Below are 21,856 nucleotides of genomic sequence, written 5' to 3' on the forward strand. Positions count from 1 at the left end.
AACTCCGACAGGATGTTATAATGTTTTATCAAGGATGTTGATTCTTCTGAGTCAGATTTTTTTTTTTCATGTTAGGTTTATCAGAACACACTCTTTATTTACTCTGTAAAGTCGCAGTTGATGGATCTGACCTGAGTTGACCTTCTGACTTTCCAAATTGTTTAATTAATCTGCTGCAAAAACAACAAAATCCAGTTTGATCATCACAGAAACGTCTCTTTCAAACCTCAAGTTGTTTTATTCACTTTGAAAATTCTGTGGCTGTGCTTTGTTTACATGAATCACTTCTTTATTTTTACACTTCATTAAAGATTACAAATCTCTGTCGGTCAGTTTCTCTCCGGTCCACAGCTGCTCAATGATCAGAAGTTTGTGTCATTCAAAGTAAAGACCGTGGTGATGGTGTGATTGAGATTGAATTAGATCTGAAAGGTGGGAAATTCTTCCAAAGGAAGTATTGCTGGGAAACATAACTTACACAGTGAGGGAATATATACCCAGCTTCAACTGTCAAACATTTGGTGTTACTGCTACGACGTGAAGGAAAAAGAAGGTGTGCTAGATGTGGTGAGGATCATGAGTATGAGCAGTGTGGGAAAGGGATGCAACCAAACTGTTGTAACTGTGGAGGAAACCATAGTGTGGCATGTGGAGGATGTGAAGTAATGAAGAGCGAGGTAGAGATTCAACAGGTCAGGGTACAAAACAAAATCACATATGCAGATGCTGACAAGATGGTGAAGCAGAGGAGAGGTAGAGAGACAAGACACACAGATGGAGAACAACTTATTCAGCAGCAAGAACAACCAAAAGAGGACAAAGTGTGGGTTGATTTAAAGAAACTAGTCACTTCTATAGTAGGAGTCATACATGCACCAATGGAAACCAAATCAAAAATGGAATGAATACAAATAATAGTCAAAGCAGCTGCAAATCATGTGAACATTAATGACCTGACTTGTGAGGAGGTGAGAATTGATCTGTATCCGTGACGTGGTTTGTGTGCAAGAAACATGGTTGAAACCAAATGTCAGATAGAATCCTCAATTATACTGTGGCTATGTGGGATGGGGGGGGGCACTACATTTATCAAGGCAAATATGCCATTCAGGGTAGTTAGTAAGGGGAAAGAAGAAGAAGAATATATTGGGTCAGAAATATTGCCATCACAGTTTAACATCATAAATCTCTATAGCTCATGCAGGAAACTAGGACTCAATAAACTCAAGCAAATACAAGGACAGATTAGGAATCATATCTTTTGCTGAGGGGATTTTAATTCACATAGCACATTGTGTGGAGGGAGAAAGACAGACACACATGGGGAGATAATAGAACAACAATTGGAGGATAGTAATTTAATATATATTAACGACGGGAGAGGGACAAGGATAGATGTACACACAGGTAACACTTCAGCACTGGATTTGACACTGGTATCAAGTGAGGTGGCATGGACATGTTAGTGGGAAGTATGGGAAGACTCAACAATTGGAAGAGACCACTACACAATATTCAGTATTATACACATAGGCTGGGAAGTAGAAGAAAGATGAATCAAATCTGTTAGATGAGAAAAGAAGGAGGAGTCTATCCTTCAGTATTGTAACCAGAAGAGGAAGAACAGACTTTAATCGATGATTCACAGCCCAAAACTCAAACTCTCTCAGTCTGATGATCAGGAGAAGATGTTTAAAAGAACAAGTCTGGTTATATTTAATATTTTTCTTCTTCTTGATATGAACATATTGTGTGTGCATCCACAGTCTGACACACCTCATGTGTTTGTGCCATAGAGCTCCATCCGCCGCTGGAAATAGTCCCCAACAAATGCACTGTTTCCTCCAGAGCGGCTCGTTCAGGAAGCTCCACTCCACAGGACAACGTGACAAGTTTCACGTTATAATGTGATACAGATCTTCCCATTCTAGAGTAAAGAAAACTGTGATTCATACAATTTAGATCAAACACACTAGTGGAAACATCACTAGGATTATTTTGATTTTAATATCCAAAGGTGGATCCGTTCACCTGAGTCTTACACACTGGTGCTTGAACAGGTCTGTGAGCAGCTCTCATATCTACTGTAAAGAGAGAGAGGAGGAGCCTGAGAACAGGGAAGTGTCAGACTCCATTTTCACCTGAACGAGCAGAAGGAAGAAAAGTGAGCAGGTGAGTGTGAACACAACTTTCTGGAAGTTTTACTGTCTCACTCTCACACCTGCGGTTAACATCCGTCTGCTGATCACATGACTCTAAGTTTGTCAGTTCACACCTGGTGACAGACGTGGTTTCATGTGATCGGATCCCAGAGACAGATGTGAACAGCAGCTGTGGAACAAAGAGCCTTTAAAGGACTAATTAACAGAGTTATCTCACAGTTTCACGTTTTATCTTCATCTGTTCATCAAGTGTTTAATAACAGAACGTGTTTTCAGAATCATACGTTACAGTCACCTTAGTGTGTGTTTCTAGGTATGTGTGTTTGGGTGTGTGTGTGTGTGTGTGAGTGTGTGTGTGTGTGTGTGTGTGTGTGTGTGTGTGTGTGTGGGTGTGTTTGTGTGTGTATGTGTGTTTGTGTGTGTGAGTGTGTGTGTTTCTGTGTCTCCTCGCTTGGTATTTTTGGGTGTGTTTCTTGAACAGACTGGTTTGTCCTGATGCCTTTGAACTCACAGTGTTTTTCCTCTTAGACTGAAGATGAGTGGTTATGAGGAGGAAGAGGAGGACAGAGCAGAGTCTCCAGTGTCCAGCTGTGTGTCTCTGAAGAGTGACCAGTCAATGTATGAGCCTGTAAACTTCAGTAACGAACCTGGACCCTCATACACAAAGTAAGAGACCTGTGTTGTGCAATAATAGGTAGACTTGATGTTCGCTACTTCTTGATAATCATAAAATATGATTATTAAAAGAATAAAATTATTAATTAAAACGATAAAGTTATCAATTAAGAATTATGAAATTATTAATGGAAAACAGTACAATTATCAATTAAGAATAATACACTTTATAATTATAATTTATAAAAGACGGCGCACCACCCTGGTATCAGGGACCAAAAATCAAATGTAAAGATCAGTCTCATTTAGATCTAGTTAAATTAGAAACCTCAGTATTTACCATTAAAGATAATACAATGAACAGTGAAGGTTATAGAGTTCTTGACAGTGTAGAGGTTGGCAAAATTCACCTATGCAACATTAATGAAAGAACATTTGTGAAAGAAAAACATTTATTATAAATATGATTAAGTATAAAAACACAAATTACTAAGACATGCCAACTAAACAAAGATGTGTATGTGAGTGTGTCTATTTAAATCAGAGTTCTCCCAAAATGGCGGTTGACCAAAAGTGTAGCACCTTCATGCTGGTCAATCAAAAAGAAACAGCCCCCCTCCTTTTGAAGTGGTTTTACGACAGGTAGCGGGAGAGGAGATAACTAGATGAAAAGATATGCATGTGTCTGTGTGGATGTTAAGTTAGACAAAGAGTGTAGAATGAAATGCAAGGAAAGACTCTTAAGAGCCTAGCAAACTAACATTACTTTCGAAATAACTTATAACCAAAGTATCACAACACAAATCAAACCTATAAACACCACACAAAATCGAATAAACAGTCTTGCTCAGCCCAGTATAATTGTTAAGCCCAGTTGTGTTACCCATTCGAGGAAAAGGAAAAAAAAGATTTGCAGTTCCGTGAAAGCTTCTGGCTGGTCGTATGGTTTCTGACTTTGCGGTTCTGTTGAGCTGTGGGGCTCAGATGCTGGTTGAAGTTTTCCTACAGGACATCGAGTTGCTGCTCGGAGACTGGTAGAGCTTGAGATGCGAGGACGTTTCCTTGGTGAGATGAGCTGGAAGCTGCACCTATGCGCTCTTCTCGTTGGATGCGAAGAGGAGATGCGAGCTAGAGAAATCAGGCTTCTCCCTCGGCGATGCAGGAAGAGAGGCTGGACAACCTTTTGTCCTCAGACGGATTAAAGAAAGAGCAAGAATCGGGGGAGACCTGGCCTTATATTGGCCCGGTGACCTCAAAGGTCATGGGGCCAGAGGGACCAATAGGAGTGACCCTTGTGGCTCTTCACACCTATGTGTGAAGTTGAGGAATCCTGGGAGACTGAGTTCACTGTGCTCTGGCTTTTTCAGAACAATGGAACATGTGGTTTTAGGCCTTTGACTACACATATAGGCCGAAGAGAAGGCCTTTGGCTTTAATAAAAAACACTGTCCCAACACTTGCTACAAACATGTGAACCTCCAAACGGAATCCTCAGAGAATGAACCAGTGAATGATGTGTCCTGAATAAAAACATGTTTATGTTTGCAGAGGTCAGGACCACAGACTGACAGCAGAGTCTCCAGGGTCCAGCTGTCTGTCTCTGAAGAGTGACATGTCCAAAGATATTCCTCTAACCTTCAGCAAAGAACCTGGACCCTCACACACAGAGTAAGAGACTGCTTCTACTGTGACCTGCTCTGAAGAGGATGTAGTTTCATCTAGTGTGGCCCCTGCATTAGGACACAGCTTCATTGAAGTTGGTGACTTATCTCTCAGAATCACTCAAAGAGCTCAGACCTCCACCAAGAACCAACACGCTCCTTATGAAACCACTTTGAAATTCACTAGAGAGTTTTTATTTGGATCTGCACCAAATTCCACATACTCATAAACATCAGTCCTCTGAACATGTCTTTTAAAAAGGACTTCCCCCCCCGATCTGGTTTAAAGACCACATCCTACCACCAAGTTGGCTGGTAATCTGTTCAGTGTTTTTTATTATCCCACTAAAGAACAAACCAACCAACACACAAACATACAGGGTGATAACAAAACCTCCTTGACAGAAGTAATGACAACCTGTGACTGTGACGTGTGAGTTATCAGGAATTGTCTTCACAGGGAGAGGAAGAGGAGTCATGTTTCTGAGGAGGAGCAGTCGTCCTGCTGTGCTTCGTGTCAGGACGTCCTGAAGGATCCAGTCTCCACCAGCTGTGGACACTGGTTCTGCAGACAGTGCATCACCTCATACTGGGACCAGTCTGATTCTTCAGGAGACTCCTCCTGTCCCCACTGTGGACAAAGATCCAGAACAGGAGCTGGAGCTCAGACAGCCGGTCAGAGCAGCAGTGTACATGTGTCTAATGATGTCTTCACTTCTGACACCAGCACATGTGGTTTTATTTTTTTCCTTCATACAGCATCAACATTTAACATTGTTATAAAAGCACAAAGTTAAAAAGCTTTTATTTTCTGTAGTTTTTCTGTATCTGATGAAAACAATCAGCAGATTCTCAGATTCTCTGTCTCTGACATTGTTTCTTGTCTTTCAGCAGATCGTGGTCTGCAGGAGGTTTCAGATGAACATAAGCTCAGTGTGAGGAGGAGATGTGAACATGTGACTGAAGGACCTGATGAAACAGGAAGTAGGAGCCTCCTCAACAGGATCTACACTGAGCTCTACATCACAGAGGGACAAAGTGAAGAGGTTAATACTCAACATGAGGTGAGGCAGCTTGAGACGGCTTCCAAGAAGAAGATCCTCCACGACACTCCCATCAGGTGCCACGACATCTTTAAAGCCTCCACTGACCAGCAGAGCAGCATCAGAGTCGTCCTGACCAACGGCGTCGCTGGCGTTGGAAAAACCTTCTTGGTGCAGAAGTTCACTCTGGACTGGGCAGAGGGTTTAGAGAACCAGGATGTGGGTCTGCTGACTGTGCTTTCGTTCAGGGAGCTGAACCTGGTGAAGGACCAGCAGCACAGTCTCCTCACGCTGCTCCGTGTTTTCCATCCAGCGTTACAGAAGCTCACGGCAGAGACGCTCGCTGTCTGTAAACCTTTGTTCATCTTTGACGGCCTGGATGAAAGCAGACTTTCTCTGGACTTCAACCACAGGGAGCTTGTGTCTGAGGTCACACAGAGGTCATCAGTCAACGTGCTGCTGACAAACCTCATCCAGGGGAATCTGCTTCCCTTGGCTCTTGTCTGGATAACCTCCAGACCCACGGGGTCCAATCAGATCCCTCCTGCATGTGTCGACAGGGTCACAGAAGTACGAGGCTTCACTGAGGCCCAGAAGGAGGAGTACTTCAGGAGGAGATTCAGTGATGAAGAGCTGTGCAGCAGAATCATCTCACACATCAAGACGTCCAGGAGCCTCCACATTATGTGTCAAATCCCAGTCTTCTGCTGGATCAGTGCTACAGTTCTGGAGCACATGTTGACCACAGAGCAGAGAGGAGAGCTGCCCAAGACCCTGACTGACCTGTACTCACACTTCCTGCTGGTTCAGACAAAGAGGAAGAACAACAAGTACGCTGAGGGACATGAGACGACTCCACAGCAGCTGACGGAGGCAGACAGGGACGTTCTCCTGAAGCTGGGGAGGCTGGCACTTAAACATCTGGAGGAAGGAAACATCATGTTCTACCAAGAAGACCTGGAGCGGTGTGGTCTTAATGTCACAGAGGCCTCGGTGTACTCAGGAGTTTGTACTGAGATCTTCAGAAGAGAGTGTGTGATCTTCCAGAAATCAGTCTACTGCTTTGTTCATCTGAGCGTTCAGGAGTTTCTGGCTGCAGTCTACATGTTCCACTGTTACACCGAGAGGAACACAGAAGAACTCAACAACTTCTTGGGAACATATGGGAACACAGTCAGTACCTTCTCCCTGGATGACCTCCTCAAGAGAACCATGGAGAAATCCCTCACCAGTAAAAATGGTCATCTGGACCTGTTTGTTCGCTTCCTTCACGGCCTCAGTCTGGAGTCCAACCAGAGAGTCTTAGGAGGCCTTTTGGTTCGGACAGAGAACAATCCTAATATCATCCAAAGACTCTTAGGAGGCCTGCTGGGACTGAAAGAGAACAATCCAAAAATCATCCAGAGAGTCATCAACAACCTGAAGGAGATGCAGTGTGATGACATTTCTCCTGACAGAAGCATCAACATCTTCCACTGTCTGACTGAGATGAACGATCACTCAGTTCATCAGCAGATGCAACAGTTCCTGACATCAGAGAACAGATCGAAGGATAAACTCTCTGAGATCCACTGCTCAGCTCTGGCCTACATGCTGCAGATGTCAGAGGAGGTTCTGGACGAGTTGGACCTTGAGAAGTTCAACACATCAGACCAGGGTCGACAGAGACTGATCCCAGCTGTGAGGAACTGCAGGAAGGCTCAGTGAGTCCAGACATGATCAATAACATGTTCAATCAGTGGAGATGAGTCGTAATATATACATTAATATATGTATACATTTGGTTTGTATACAAACATTCTCATTGTTCTCATTTACATATAAGGGCAACTAAATCAGATGTGGAGAGTGAAATCCAAGTGATCACTGTGCTGGAGTTTGCCGTATATTTATTATATATATATATCTATAAGGTGTTGTGCAATAGGAGTAGACTTGACGTTGGCTAATTATTAATAATCATGAAATATGATTATTAAAATAATAAAAATTATTTATTAAAAATAATTAAAAATGATAAGGCTATCACTTAAGAATAGTAAAATAATCAATTAGAAATTATAAGGTTATCCATTAAGAATAGTTAAATAATTAATGAAAACAATAAAATTATCAATTAAGAATGATACAATCTGTAATATCTGCTTATCGTAGCGGGGCACCACCATGGTTACAGACACCAACGAGTCAAACTATAAATATAAGTCTCATATGATAAATGTTAAATTAATTATCTCAATAGTTAATATTAATGATTATTTAATAAACAATGAAGGGTTTTGAGTTCGAGCACAGGCTATCATAATCCAGCTGCATTCACATACATATGCACAAATAATCACAGACTACAGATACTTTAATTACAAAAGCATTTATTAAAAAGGGGAAAAAAAGTTAATGTTATTTAATGATTCATCATTTTAACAAACTCCAATATTTCAAAGATAACCACAGCAGCAGCACTTATCACAATTCAGAAAAGACATGTAAAACCTGCGGTCTACCTATGTATGTCTGTGTGTGTGTGTGTGTGTGTGTGTGTGTGTGTGTGTCAAGGTGTCTCTCTATGTGTATGTGTGAGAGAGAGAGAGAGAGAGGAAGGGGAGTGGCGATGACTCAGTCACGTGGTGGCCGACAATGATTCAAGGAATCACTAGGCCTAAAAACTCTCAAAATGGTGGTGACTACAAACAAAATGGCGGAGCCGCTTTGGAAGTTAGAGCCACAAAGGGAGGAGAGAGAGAGGAGGAGTGGCAATAATAAACTCTCAAAATGGTGGTCTAACCCACGTTATTCAAAATGGAGCCTATGTTAATGACCATGTGGCCGGAGCTCACAATGGCGGTCGCCACATGAATTACACAAAGGGATTTTCAGACAAAGAGAATTTCTTATCTCTGCTTGGCTTTGGGGCCGAATGGCTTCCAGATGTGTTCAGCCTCTCTAAGTATAGATTTATCTATGTGACATGAACTGTATCACAGATCGGAACGTTTTTGTAAGCAGGTTCAGGAGAAGAGAGAGAGAGAGAACATGCAAGGAGAGAACAAAGAAACTCTTAAAACACGCCGGAGATAAGTAAACAGTGATTTAACCACTCAGCCCCCAAGCGGACGTTGTGGGCTGAGGTTCTGATCGGTAAAATCACTGCAGACTTACATGGACGTAAACAGCGCGGCCGGAGGTTTTTCTCGCGGCCCTATTCACTGTAACACAAACAACCCGGAAATGAACCGGAAGTAGCCAGCTCGTCGCCGCTAAACAATGAGACACGGAGGTCCCACAAACAGATACACTCAAGTATCAAACAATACGCTACGTATCAAAACTAACATCTGCCCAGACAAAATATCCTCTTACTGTAAAACCCTAGCGGTGTGCGTGCGCGTGCGCGTCTGTGCGAATGTTCCGTGAGCTCAGTGAATCACGTGATCTCTCGAGCGGGGCTCCGGAGCTCAGCCGCTGGACCGGAAAAGGGAGCGAATTCCTCGTGCTGCCTTGACGGAATGAAACTTCGTCTTCTTCTGTAGCAGTGGAGATCGTGCTGCTTTACAGTAACGGAGTGGATTTGCTCATACTCCTCCGCGGAATGTCCGTCGCGCTTCTGCAGGGAACGGCTTTGTGGAAGCCGTTTGTAGATCGTTGGAAAAAGAAAAAGTCTGTGGAAAGTGTCGGAGTCCGTCCCGCGGGTGCACTTCCTGTTTCGGTCTTTCAAGTTAAAACAGTAAAAAGTCCTATCAAAATAAAACTTCGATTGAGATAAAAGAAAAAAATATGAAATGAGTTAAACAAACGTCTAACCGCCTCCTTAGTTACTGAGTCGTGTGGTTAGGCCTCTGGAGGTCTGGATACAACTTGAGCAGTGGAGTAAAAAGAGAAAGATTTTTGTGAGCTCAGCATTTTTGTACTACCTGAAAGGTACCGGCCCCCTGGAGGAGGGGTCATGGGGTTCAGTGTGCTCTCAGCCAATGGAATGTCAGAATTTGGCCACAAGGGGCGGGCTTTGCCCTCAGTGGACGTCTCAGATTTCATTAGGGGTCTCTGCAGGGCTGCATGCAGCATCTCCCCTCCCAGGGCCTGCTGGGGGGGGTTGGGGTTTCGACCACCAGGAAAACTCTAGAGCTGGTCTCAGCGTTGCGTTTAGGCCTTTTATGACTCTTTGTTCAAAGCCAGATCACTGGGCCTCCCCAACAAAGGGCTTTCAACATTAACTTGTTAACGCGGGATGATTCATTTGTGGAATTACTGTGTTAATTATCAGCCTCTCCATGAACCCATGTCAAACTAGAATTATCATCCTGCGTGTTGTATTCATCACTGACTGTTCCTTTAAACTGAAGAAGCAGAACTTGAAATATCATTAATTCTTCTTTCTTGTCAAACTAGAATAACCACCCTACGTTTGTACGCCACCACCAACCAGTGCAGTGTCCGTCTCTCCAGGTTCCTGACATGTTGTATTCACAATAATATGACGTCACTGTGACCTTTGACCTTTGACCACTGAAATCTAATCAGTTTATCTTTGAGTCCAACTGGTCAAAATGTTAAGAAATCCCCTAAAGACAGACTTGAGACATCATGTTCAAGAGTAATGAAACATGTTGTGTGACCTCGACCTTTGACCACATGAATCTAATGAGTTCCTCTGTCAGTCTAAATCAACGCTTGAACCAAATCTGAAAGGATTCTCTTGAGGAGTTTTTAACATGTTCATGAGACAAAAAGGGGATTTACCAGGGTGAGGGTCACATGATCACATTTTGTATGAATTTTGTGTTTTCTGTTTTTATTCTAACAGATATTTTCTTTAATTACAGACTTATTAGTTGTCGACTCTCAGAGACTCACTGTGAAGTCGTGGCCTCAGCTCTGAAGTCAGACCCCTCACATCTGAGAGAATTGGATCTGAGTGGAAACGAGCTGCAGGATTACGGAGTGAAGCTGCTGTGTTCTGGACTGGAGAGTCCAAACTGTCGACTGGAGACTCTGAGGTCCTTAAATCCTTCTTCAGTTTTCAGACTTTCTTTCTTATTGGGTCATTATTTATTTAAATTGTCTCCGTTCTGCTCTGCTCACTGTCCCTCAGTCATCTGTCCCTCACCCAGCCTGTCAGTCACGTCTACCTCATCAACTCCATTCGCCTGCACTCACCTGCTCCTGATCACTAAGAGAGTGTCAGTAAATAACATGTGGACTGAGGCAGAGCACTCGTCCTCCTCAGGTTTTCAAAATAAGACACATTCTTATTGAAACCGATGGACAGTTGATAAGTAAAGAAACAAACAGGAAGTGACTGTCAGGAGCCATCCCTACTTTAAACAGTGTTTAATTACACAAACCTATTCAGTGACCAACACACAGAGAAGAAGCTGATGAATGAAACAATGGTCCAACATGTCTGATCGGATATTTAGCTTCAGGTCACAGACTGGACTGAAGTCAGCAGCATGTTGAGAGTCTGTGTTGACATGATGACGATCCACAACAACAAGAGGACACATTCTAATATTCATATTTCTTCATCCAGGTTGTATCAGTGCAGTCTGTCAGAGATCAGCTGTTCTTCTCTGGCTTCAGCTCTGAGGTCAAACCCCTCTCATCTGAGAGAACTGGATCTGACCGACAACGACCTGCAGGACTCAGGAGTGAAGGAGCTGTGTGGTTTTCTACAGAGTCCAACCTGTCGACTGGAGACTTTGAGGTCAGTTCAATGACTGACCTTTGTAGATCTCATATCTATAAACAGCATTTAGACAAAATTGATCTCATTTAATTCTAATTGAACATAATTCCTTTCATACATAACTTGAATCCATTCATTAATTAATCGGTGACATTGTAAATATTCAGCTACTTGTTAAAACACAGATTTTAGTTCTGGATTTCCTAAACTGATCTGCAGGACAGAGACCGGGTCCAGATAATATATTTTTTATTGAATCAGGACTCGTTTTTAGTCCAAAATGTCTGATTTCATATTTATCTTCCATGTTATGAGCCTGTGCTGATATGAATATTTGTATGTTATTTTCATATATGAAGTCAGTTTAATTTACGGTTGAATTTGATTCTTTATTCAGGTTGAAGGGCTGCAGTCTGACAGAGATCAGCTGTTCTTCTCTGGCATCAGCTCTGAGGTCAAACCCTTCTCATCTGAGAGAACTGGATCTGAGTAAAAACAACGACCTGCAGGACTCAGGAGTGAAGGAGCTGCTTGATCTAAAGCAGAGTTCAACCTTTCATCTGCAGACTGTGAGGTCAGTAGATGGTTGGAGTCAGTGCACGCTGCTTTTATCAGTAGTTTATTAAACATAGTCAGTATCACAGTACAGATCCAGTCAGTGAGTCAGTGTGTTTCACATCCTGGGATTCAAACGTTTCTCATCAAGAATATTCTTCTCTTCCACTCGTCTTGTTAGCAAACAAAAGATTCAGATCTCATGGCCTCGAGTTATTTATCTCGTTCACACACGTTATTATATCGTGGTCACGTAATATATTTTTACCAGATGCCACCAGGAGGCGCTGTAACTTACACATTGACCCAATCCCAGATGTTTTACCAGCTGTTCTTCCTGCATTTAGCAGCTGTAACTGAGTTTCTTTTATTCTGGATCATATGTTTGTTCTCCTCTGATTTTTATTATAGAACAGTTTGATCCTCGTTTTGAAATATAAGGCCCTGCTGTCAGTCAAACTGTCCATATCTGTGATTGGTCATAGACAGTAGAACCCGCCTCTTTATGTGCATATGCTCACACAGTGAAACATGTCTTCACCTGTAACAGCAGTAAATCCACCTCTCAGGTGTCCACTCTGCACTTTGACATGCAGAGGACACACACTGAGCTTTTAGCGTGTTCATTCCAACACGTGAACATGAAGCAGAGAGGAAGCTGCTCCACCTCTGAACAGGACTGAAGTCCCTGCTGCTCTTTCTACTGGATGTGCTGCATCACTGACTCACAGCTGATGAAGTGAGTCTCTGTAACACTGATGTCTTCTTCTCTCAACAGATGGGAGTTGTCTTGGTGAAGGTGAGTGTGAAGAGGACAGTGTGTGTGGACGGAGGCTGAGCTGTGTCCTGAGGATCCAGAGGCTGAAGCAGCAGCAGCTTGTGTGTAGAGCGGCTCTGACTGGGCCTTGTTGCTGGGAGGCAGAGTGGAGACAGAGCTCCAGAGGAATCAGAGGAGGTAGCCTATATATACTTTATATATTCACCTAAATCAGTGCTTTATTTGGTCATGAAGACTAGAAAAGTTGTTATATAAATACCAGGTAAATACAATTTTTTTAAAGAATACAATGATGTCAAAGTCACTATCATTTTTTTATTCTACCGGCACCATGACCCATGAGGTCACCAGGTCAATATAAGCCCAGCCCCCCCACCCCCCTTCTTCCTCTTTCTATGCTACCCTCCGAGCGGAGAAGTGAGGCTGTCCAGCTCACTTAATCTTTCAACACAACTCAACTCTCTGAGAGGAGCCTATCTCTCTTTCTCTCAACTTCAATGGACGAGAGGTGCAGCTTGCAGCTCACCTCACCAAGGAAACCTCCTCCCAATCCAAGCTCTACCAACCTTCAAGCAGGCCTGACTGGAGCAGACTGCTAAAACCTTCCAAAAGGCAGCGACGCAATAGCCGGCCTAAGAACAGTACAAGAGCTGCATCGCATAGCAGAACCACAACAGGAGCCGCAACCCAGCAAGACAACTTCACTGGACTTCAAACAGCACATCAACCTTTTTTCCCTTTTCATGGACGGGTAACACTACTGGGCTTAATTATTATACATGGCTAAGCAAATAATGTTTATTGGATTCCGGTTGATGTTTATAAGTTTTATTCCTGTTGCTGTGATATGGGGTTATAAGTTATTTGAAAGTTAATGTTAGTTATGTTATGCTCTTCACCGTCTTTCTTTGCATGCCTCTAGTAACTTTCTCTAATTTGGCATCAACAAACACCCACAGATCTCTCTGACCCCCGCCACATGTCTCAAACATACGAGGGAGATGGTTTATTGCCCTCATAGGGGCCAGCCGCCACTTGTAAGGCAAACTCACTAACACAGACACACACACAAGCATGCATACTCGCATACACATATTCATATAGTAAGTACAACTTTAGTAATTTGTGTTTTTATACTTTATTAACTTTTTCTTTCACCTATGTTGTTTTAATGAATATTGCATGAGTGTAAATTTTACCAACCTCTACACTGTCAAGAAGTCTATATTCTTCAACTTTGCTGACTATCTATATGGTAATTTTGGTTATAGTTATTAATTGAATTGTTAATCAGAGATCCAAATTTGTAGTTAGTACTTTCATGAGACTTAATCAGTAAATTGGCTATCTTTTCCCTTCCTTTGAAGGGTGGTGCCTTTAATCAATTAAAGTTATTTTCTATTAATATTTTTAAATATTTTCTGATTACCAAATTTATTGACTGCCCGAAGGCACACCATAGTGTCACATTTAATGCATTATTGAACAACACTACTCTAGATGCATCCACATGTTTTGTGTTGTTATGGTGATTAATTTGTTCTGTTAGAAAACAGTAATAAAAGTTAATTGTCTGGTGACCAACACGTCATCTCACTATAAACTATTAATAAACTGACATTTACATTTAAAGAGGATGTGAAGTACCTGGACTTTTCACAATTATTCAGTTTGCATTGGAAAATTTCCCCGGACCAATCACACGCATGGAAGATGCACACAGGCTTAAAACCACTGACCTTAATAAATATTACATTCATGGATATCCCGGGACACTTTTGGCCCTGCAGTGTCAGAATTAAAATAATCTCAGTTATCCTCATTTTAATTCACTGGAGACTCTGCAGGAGCTGAGGAGGCGTCTGTGCTCACTGAGGCCGCTGCACGTATTCTGCAGAAAAACAAAAACCTGGACACAACCATTACAAAAGGGCAAATTTATTTAAAGCACTTACATAGAAAAATATGATTGATTTTAGTCAACAATATTAAATAGAGCGCCTGACTGTCCCCTGGCCCTGTCAGTACAACAGTACAATCAATATCCAGTTTCACAATACAGCAAAGGCACTAGCATTTACCACAATCAACAACAAATCAATGGAGGCGGCGTGGGAGGGGGCGGGGCTCCGCGGGACACTCGTCATCAGAACACAAACTCAGACCGAGCCCACAGCCGTCACTCGTGTTCTGCCCCCAACTCTGATTCTCAGTGGAACTCAATGTGAATCACTGCTGTTTGGATGAAGGATCATGAAATAAAGCGACGCTCTGAGCGATGAAAAGATGATTTTTAACAGAAATAAAAGATGATACAGATGAAAAACTAAAAAATAAGTGGATGTTAAAGCTGGTTTTCCCCCCGAGAGGCGATGACGTCCCATCAACATGAAATAAAATGAAGTTTGTTCTGCTTTTCAAAATAACCCTTTGATGAACCTGCATTTACACGGAGAGTTGCTTAGATTCAGTTACATATATAAATATGATTTAAAACCATGGATTTGGAATCTTCGTCTTTCATGACCGACAACAATTTATAAAAAAATATATCAACACGGTCGTTGGGACGGACACAAACAAACAAACATTGGAAAAAAGAAAAATGAAAACATGTAAAATCCAACTTAAATGAAAACTATGACGAAATCTATTTTAATTTTCGTTAACGAGACGAGACGAAACGAAAATGTTGGCGGTTGACTAACAATTTTTAAAAACATAATCGTATTAGGCCGCCATGAAGTACCCGGAGCGGCGAATGTGTCTGTGTGTGTGTGCGTGTGTGTGTGTGTGTGTGCTCCCAGATGCGCACCGGTCCCGCGGCTCCGCCCCCTGCCGCCGCGCACTCGCTCAGAGAGACATAGTGAGATAAGAGCTCGTTCACATGAAGCAGGCCGCTCACTGACTCACCGGCTGCTTCTTATCACTGGAAACAGTGAAAACACAGAGTTTCTCTGGTCTCAGCTGCTCTGAGATCAGCGCCGCAGCTTCTGGATCAGAGCAGAAGCTGCAGCTGGTTTCTACCGAGCTTCAGTTTCCTCCTCCGGTCTGATCTGCTTTCACTTTTTGTTTTCACATTTCGCCAACGCCAACTAAAATATATAGGCTGCAGCTATACGTTTTTATTTATTTCAAAATAGGGTACTTCTTATTTCATACATTTCCCACAAATATGGGGATGACTCAAATAACCCTACATAGTTTTGCGTTTAATTTATTTCAAAGTAGGCCTAAACTTGCCTGTGTATTTTCTTCTCCTCTTCATAAGCATTTGGTGTTTCCCTTTGTTGTAACAGGTAAAAATAAATAAAATGTCAACAGTTTTCTTTATTGTTGTTCTATAATTTCATAAATGCAATAATCTACAGATTAGTATAGTATAACTTTATATAAAATTTTATCAGCTTTGTTATCAAATATGTTTTGCGGCTCCAGACAAATTTTATTTGGGGGAAGAGGGGGCAAAATGTCTCTTTTGATAGTAAAGGTTGCCGACCCCTGCTATAGACCTATAGGAGGGACATCTAATGGACAACCTAAGTACTGCAAGCTAGACTAGTATGCAGTTGTAGACACAACACAGGGGGTCCCTGGACCTGAGAGGGGAAGATAAGGAGTTTTATGTGGCTATTAAATGTGACTAAAACTAGACTAAAATGTAATTTGTTTTCGTCGACTAAAACTAGACTAAATCAAAAATAGCTGCCAAAATTAACACTGCTCCACTCTGCTCTCACTGGAACTAATAAACACTCATCACTAGTTATCAGGACCTGATCAGCACATGAAGTCACTGAGTGTTGGTTTGATTCCCGGTTTATGAGGCTGAATTTAAACATCATGAAAAATGACCAGTCAACATTTTACGTCTCAGTAACAGGAGACGCTCACAGTCATGACTCAGTTTTAAAGTGAAGATCTGGATCAATGATCCGACTCCATCAATAATTAACTATATACCATCCCATTAAAAAATGAACCAGTTCATTTTCTTCTGTATGAACTGGACTTTGAACTGGTTGTTTTTAGGAGTGAACTGGTTCAACACGGAGTAGGAGCATGAGAACAGGGAGCGGTCAGACTCCATTTTCACCTGGATGAGCAGAAGGAAGGAAAGTGAGCAGGTGAGTGTGAACACAACTTTCTGAAAGTTTTACTGTCTCACTCTCACACCTGCTGTTAACATCCGTCTGCTGATCACATGACTCTAAGTTTGTCAGTTCACACCTGGTGACAGACGTCATGTGATCGGATCCCAGAGACAGATGTGAACAGCAGCTGTGGAACAAAGAGCCTTCAAAGGACTAATTAACAGAGTTAACTCACAGTTTCACGTTTTATCTTCATCACATCGGTTCATCAAGTGTTTAATAACAGAACGTGTTTTCACAATCATACGTTACAGGGGTCACCAACCAGTGGAGAGTCTTCACTGTCGATCCCAGTAAAGCTCTGGACTCACTGGCTGAGGAGTGAGAAACATACATCTAAAACAGCTATACTATATAACAACACTATATATGCAGTTTTTTTTACTCTATACTGGTTTTGTGTGAGTTTTAAAGTGAATATATAGTTGAAGAGCTTGTGTTTGACACATTTTGGCACAAAGCCATAGAACTGGGTGGAGATACAGAGTGCTGCTTTAAACTGCTGCTTACTGATGTGCTCTCAGTGTTACTGTCTATAAAGATCTGTAATTCATTTCCAGCCTTTATGACGTTAACACTAGATGTTGAGTTTCCTGCTCCTAGTGGCAGGGTGTTGCAGGACACAGGAACTTCATGAGCTTGTATTAATTCACTTTAATGTCGTTGATTCATCAAAAAATACTTTTTTAATTTAATGTTTGTTCATGGCTTTGCATGTTTATTGGGGGATTTACAAATGACATAAACCTGTATTAAATAAGGTCACTGTAATATTTTACTTGTACAATAGTACATTTTGCTTTGAAAGGGGTTCTGGAAGTGTTGTAAATACGTTTATGACAGAAAGGTAAACATTGTGGTTCACAGCAGAATAAATATAGAAAATTATCTTTCACGTGAGTTTGAATGTTTATGGAATTATGTCACAAACATTACTGGTTGCATTACTTCCTGTGTGAGCTTCAAAATAAAAGCACTTCAGCGTTTCTGTTGACGGAAGCCGTTGATTTGTAAATAAAAAGGCGTTATTATATTAGTACACAGGACATATTTATGACCATATTCAACTCAAAGCCTTTGTAAAAACATTGTGCGGCAGAAGCAGAACTCTGCAGAACATGTTGTTGGGCTGAGAAAATAAATATTGAACAAATGCTGTAAATATGAATTGATATTAATGTGAATATTGTGTATTGAATATATAAAGTTGCATAACTGCAATTCTTTGGCAATATTTATGTTCGTGCATTAAGCCTTTAACAGAAATTACATCAATAATTAATATGATATTCAATGACTTGTTTGTCCTGCTAGCTGTGAACTCACAGTATTTTTCCTTTCAGACTGAAGATGAGTCGCTATGAGGAGGAAGTGGAGGACAGAGCAGAGTCTCCAGGGTTCAGCTGTGTTTCTCTGAAGAGTGACCAGTCCAAAGAACTTCCTCTAGTCTTCAGTAATGAACCTGGACCCTCACACACAAAGTAAGAGACCTGCTACAAACATGTGAACCTCCAAACTGAATCCTCAGAGAATGAACCAGTGAATGATGTGTTCTGAATAAAAACATGTTTGTGTTTGCAGAGGTCAGGACAACAGACTGAGAGCAGAGTCTCCAGGATCCAGCTGTCTGTCTCTGAAGAGTGACCAGTCCAAGGGACTTCCTCTAGTCTTCACTAATGAATCTGGACCCTCACACACAGAGTAAGAGACTGTTTCTACTGTGACCTGCTCTGAAGAGGATCTAGTTTCCTCTTCCTCGAAGTTGTTCCTCGAAGTTGTTGACTAATCTCTCAGAATCACTCAAAGTGCTCAGACCTCCACCAAGAACCAACACACTTCTTATGAAACCTATGACTGTGACATGTGAGTTATCAGTAAATGTCTTCACAGGGAGAGGAAGAGGAGTCATGTTTCTAAGGAGCAGTCGTCCTGCTGTGCTTCGTGTCAGGACGTCCTGAAGGATCCAGTCTCCACCAGCTGTGGACACTGGTTCTGCAGACAGTGCATCACCTCATACTGGGACCAGTCTGGTTCTTCAGGAGACTCCTCCTGTCCCCAGTGTGGACAAAGATCCAGAACAGGAGCTGGAGCTCAGGCAGCCGGTCAGAGCAGCACTGTACATGTGTCTGCTGATGTCTTCACTTCTGACAACAGCACATGTGGTTTTATTTTGTTCCTTCATACAGCATCAACATTTAACATCGTTATAAAAGCACAAAGTAAAAAAGCTTTATTTTCTGTAGTTTTTCTGTATCTGATGAAAACAATCAGCAGATTCTCAGATTCTCTGTCTCTGACATTGTTTCTTGTCTTTCAGCAGATCGTGGTCTGCAGGAGGGTTTAGATGAACATAAGCTCAGTGTGAGGAGGAGATGTGAACATATGACTGAAGGAACTGATGAAACAGGAAGTAGAACCCTGCTCAACAGGATCTACACTGAGCTCTACATCACAGAGGGACAGAGTGAAGAGGTTAATACTCAAAATGAGGTGAGGCAGCTTGAGACGGCTTCCAAGAAGAAGATCCTCCACGACACTCCCATCAAGTGCCACGACATCTTTAAAGCCTCCACTGACCAGCAGAGCAGCATCAGAGTCGTCCTGACCAACGGCGTCGCTGGCGTTGGAAAAACCTTCTTGGTGCAGAAGTTCGCTCTGGACTGGGCAGAGGGTTTAGAGAACCAGGATGTGGGTCTGCTGACTGTGCTTTCGTTCAGGGAGCTGAACCTGGTGAAGGACCAGCAGCACAGTCTCATCACGCTGCTCCGTGTTTTCCATCCAGCGTTACAGAAGCTCACGGCAGAGACGCTCGCTGTCTGTAAACCTTTGTTCATCTTTGACGGCCTGGATGAAAGCAGACCTTCTCTGGACTTCAACCACAGGAAGCTTGTGTCTGAGGTCACACAGAGGTCATCAGTCAACGTGCTGCTGACAAACCTCATCCGGGGGAATCTGCTTCCCTTGGCTCTTGTCTGGATAACCTCCAGACCTGCGGCGGCCAATCAGATCCCTCCTGCATGTGTTGACAGGGTCACAGAAGTACGAGGCTTCACTGACGCCCAGAAGGAGGAGTACTTCAGGAGGAGATTCAGTGATGAAGAGCTGTGCAGCAAAATCATCTCACACATCAAGATGACCAGGAGCCTCCACATCATGTGTCAAATCCCAGTCTTCTGCTGGATCAGTGCTACAGTTCTGGAGCACATGTTGACCACAGACCAGAGAGGAGAGCTGCCCAAGACCCTGACTGACCTGTACTCACACTTCCTGCTGGTTCAGACAAAGAGGAAGAACAACAAGTACGGTGAGGGACATGAGACGACTCCACAGCAGCTGACGGAGGCTGACAGGGACGTTCTCCTGAAGCTGGGTAGGCTGGCACTTAAACATCTGGAGGAAGGAAACATCATGTTCTACCAAGAAGACCTGGAGCGGTGTGGTCTTAATGTCACAGAGGTCTCCGTGTACTCAGGAGTTTGTACTGAGATCTCCAGAAGAGACTGTGTGATCTTCCAGAAATCAGTCTATTGCTTTGTTCATCCTAGCGTTCAAGAGTTCCTGGCTGCAGTCTACATGTTCCACTGTTACACCAAGAGGAACACAGAAGAACTCAACAACTTCTTGGGAACTTATGGGAACACAAAAAAAAACATCCTCTTCTTGGGAACATATGGGAACACACACAGTACCTTCTCCCTGGATGACCTCCTGAAGAGAACCATGGAGAAATCCCTCAGCAGTACAAATGGTCATCTGGACCTGTTTGTTCGCTTCCTTCACGGCCTCAGTCTGGAGTCCAACCAGAGAGTCTTAGGAGGCCTGCTGGGTCGGACAGAGAACAATGCTAATATCATCCAGAGAATAATCAACAACCTGAAGGAGATGAAGAGTGGTGACATTTCTCCTGACAGAAGCATCAACATCTTCCACTGTCTGACTGAGATGAACGACCACTCAGTTCATCAGCAGATTCAACAGTTCCTGACGTCAGAGAACAGATCGAAGGAGAAACTCTCTGAGATCCACTGCTCAGCTCTGGCCTACATGCTGCAGATGTCAGAGAAGGTTCTGGATGAGTTGGACCTGAAGAAGTTCAACACATCAGACCGGGGTCGCTGGAGACTGATCCCAGCTGTGAGGAACTGCAGGAAGGCTCGGTGAGTCCAGACATGATCAATAACATGTTCAAATACACTCAGTGTTAAATGGTTCTCATTGTTTTGGGCAGCATGGTGTTGCAGTGGTCAACACTGTTAGTGCAGCCTTTCTGTGAGGAGGAGGCTCTCCTGGTGTCTGCAGGGTTTTCTCTGGGTTCTCCAGCTTCCTCCACAAACCCAAAGACATGTAGATAAGAGTTAGGTTGAATTGAGACTGAGATTCAGTGTCAGCAGAGATTGGCTCCAGGCCCCTGAGACCGCTAAAGGATAAGTGGCTACTGGCTGAAGTGTGTGTGTGTGTGTGTGTGTGTGTGTGTGTGTGTGTGTGTGCGTGTGTGTTTATACGTATGAATACCTAAAATATATGTATACATTTGGTTTGTATATACACATTCTCAATGTTCTCATTTACATATAAGAGTAACTAGATCAGATGTGGAGAGCAAAATTCAAGTGATCACAGTGCTGGAGTTTGCCGTATATTTATTCATTCAAGGGCTGTCGGGATGATTCATTTGTGGAATTAATGTGTTAAATATTATTTTAACACATTACCGCATGTGCAGAATGAGCCGCTCCGTGAACCAAACTAGAATTACCACCCTGCGTTTGTACGCCACCACCAACCAGTGCAGTGTCCATCCCTCCAGGTTCCTGACATGTTGCACTCACAATAATATGAGGTCACTGTGACCTTTGATCTTTGACCACTGAAATCAAGTCAAACTGGTAAAAATGTGAATAAATCCCCTAAAGAGAGACCTGAGACATCATGTTCAAGACATGTTGTGTGACATTGACCTTTGACCACCTGAATCTAATGAGTTCCTCTGTCAGTCTAAATGAACGCTTGAACCAAATCTGAAAGGATTCTCTTGAGGAGTTTTTAACATGTTCATGAGGCAAAAAGAGGATTTACCAGGGTGATGGTCACATGATCATGTATGAATTTTGTGTTTTCTGATTTTCTGAACAGATATTTTCGTTAATTACAGACTCGCTGGTTGTCGACTCTCAGAGACTCACTGTGAAGTCGTGGCCTCAG

General features: G+C 42.6%; 1 protein-coding gene across 1 annotated transcript in view; it reads left to right on the forward strand.

The window, feature by feature from the left end:
- Window positions 1–2,730: 2,730 nt before the first annotated feature.
- LOC132998813 (NACHT, LRR and PYD domains-containing protein 12-like) overlaps window positions 2,731–21,856 on the forward strand; it is a gene marked incomplete at its 5' end in the record, with an annotated part of 75,724 nt that continues 56,598 nt past the window's right edge. The window contains 3 exons of the mRNA XM_061068560.1: window positions 2,731–2,828; window positions 4,326–4,445; window positions 18,236–18,355. Coding sequence (XP_060924543.1) covers window positions 2,731–2,828; window positions 4,326–4,445; window positions 18,236–18,355 — 338 coding nt within the window. The remainder of the gene's footprint in view (window positions 2,829–4,325; window positions 4,446–18,235; window positions 18,356–21,856) is intronic.

This window comes from Limanda limanda, chromosome 3 (genome assembly GCF_963576545.1).
Source record: "Limanda limanda chromosome 3, fLimLim1.1, whole genome shotgun sequence".
In the NCBI taxonomy this organism is placed as follows: Eukaryota; Metazoa; Chordata; class Actinopteri; order Pleuronectiformes; family Pleuronectidae; genus Limanda; species Limanda limanda.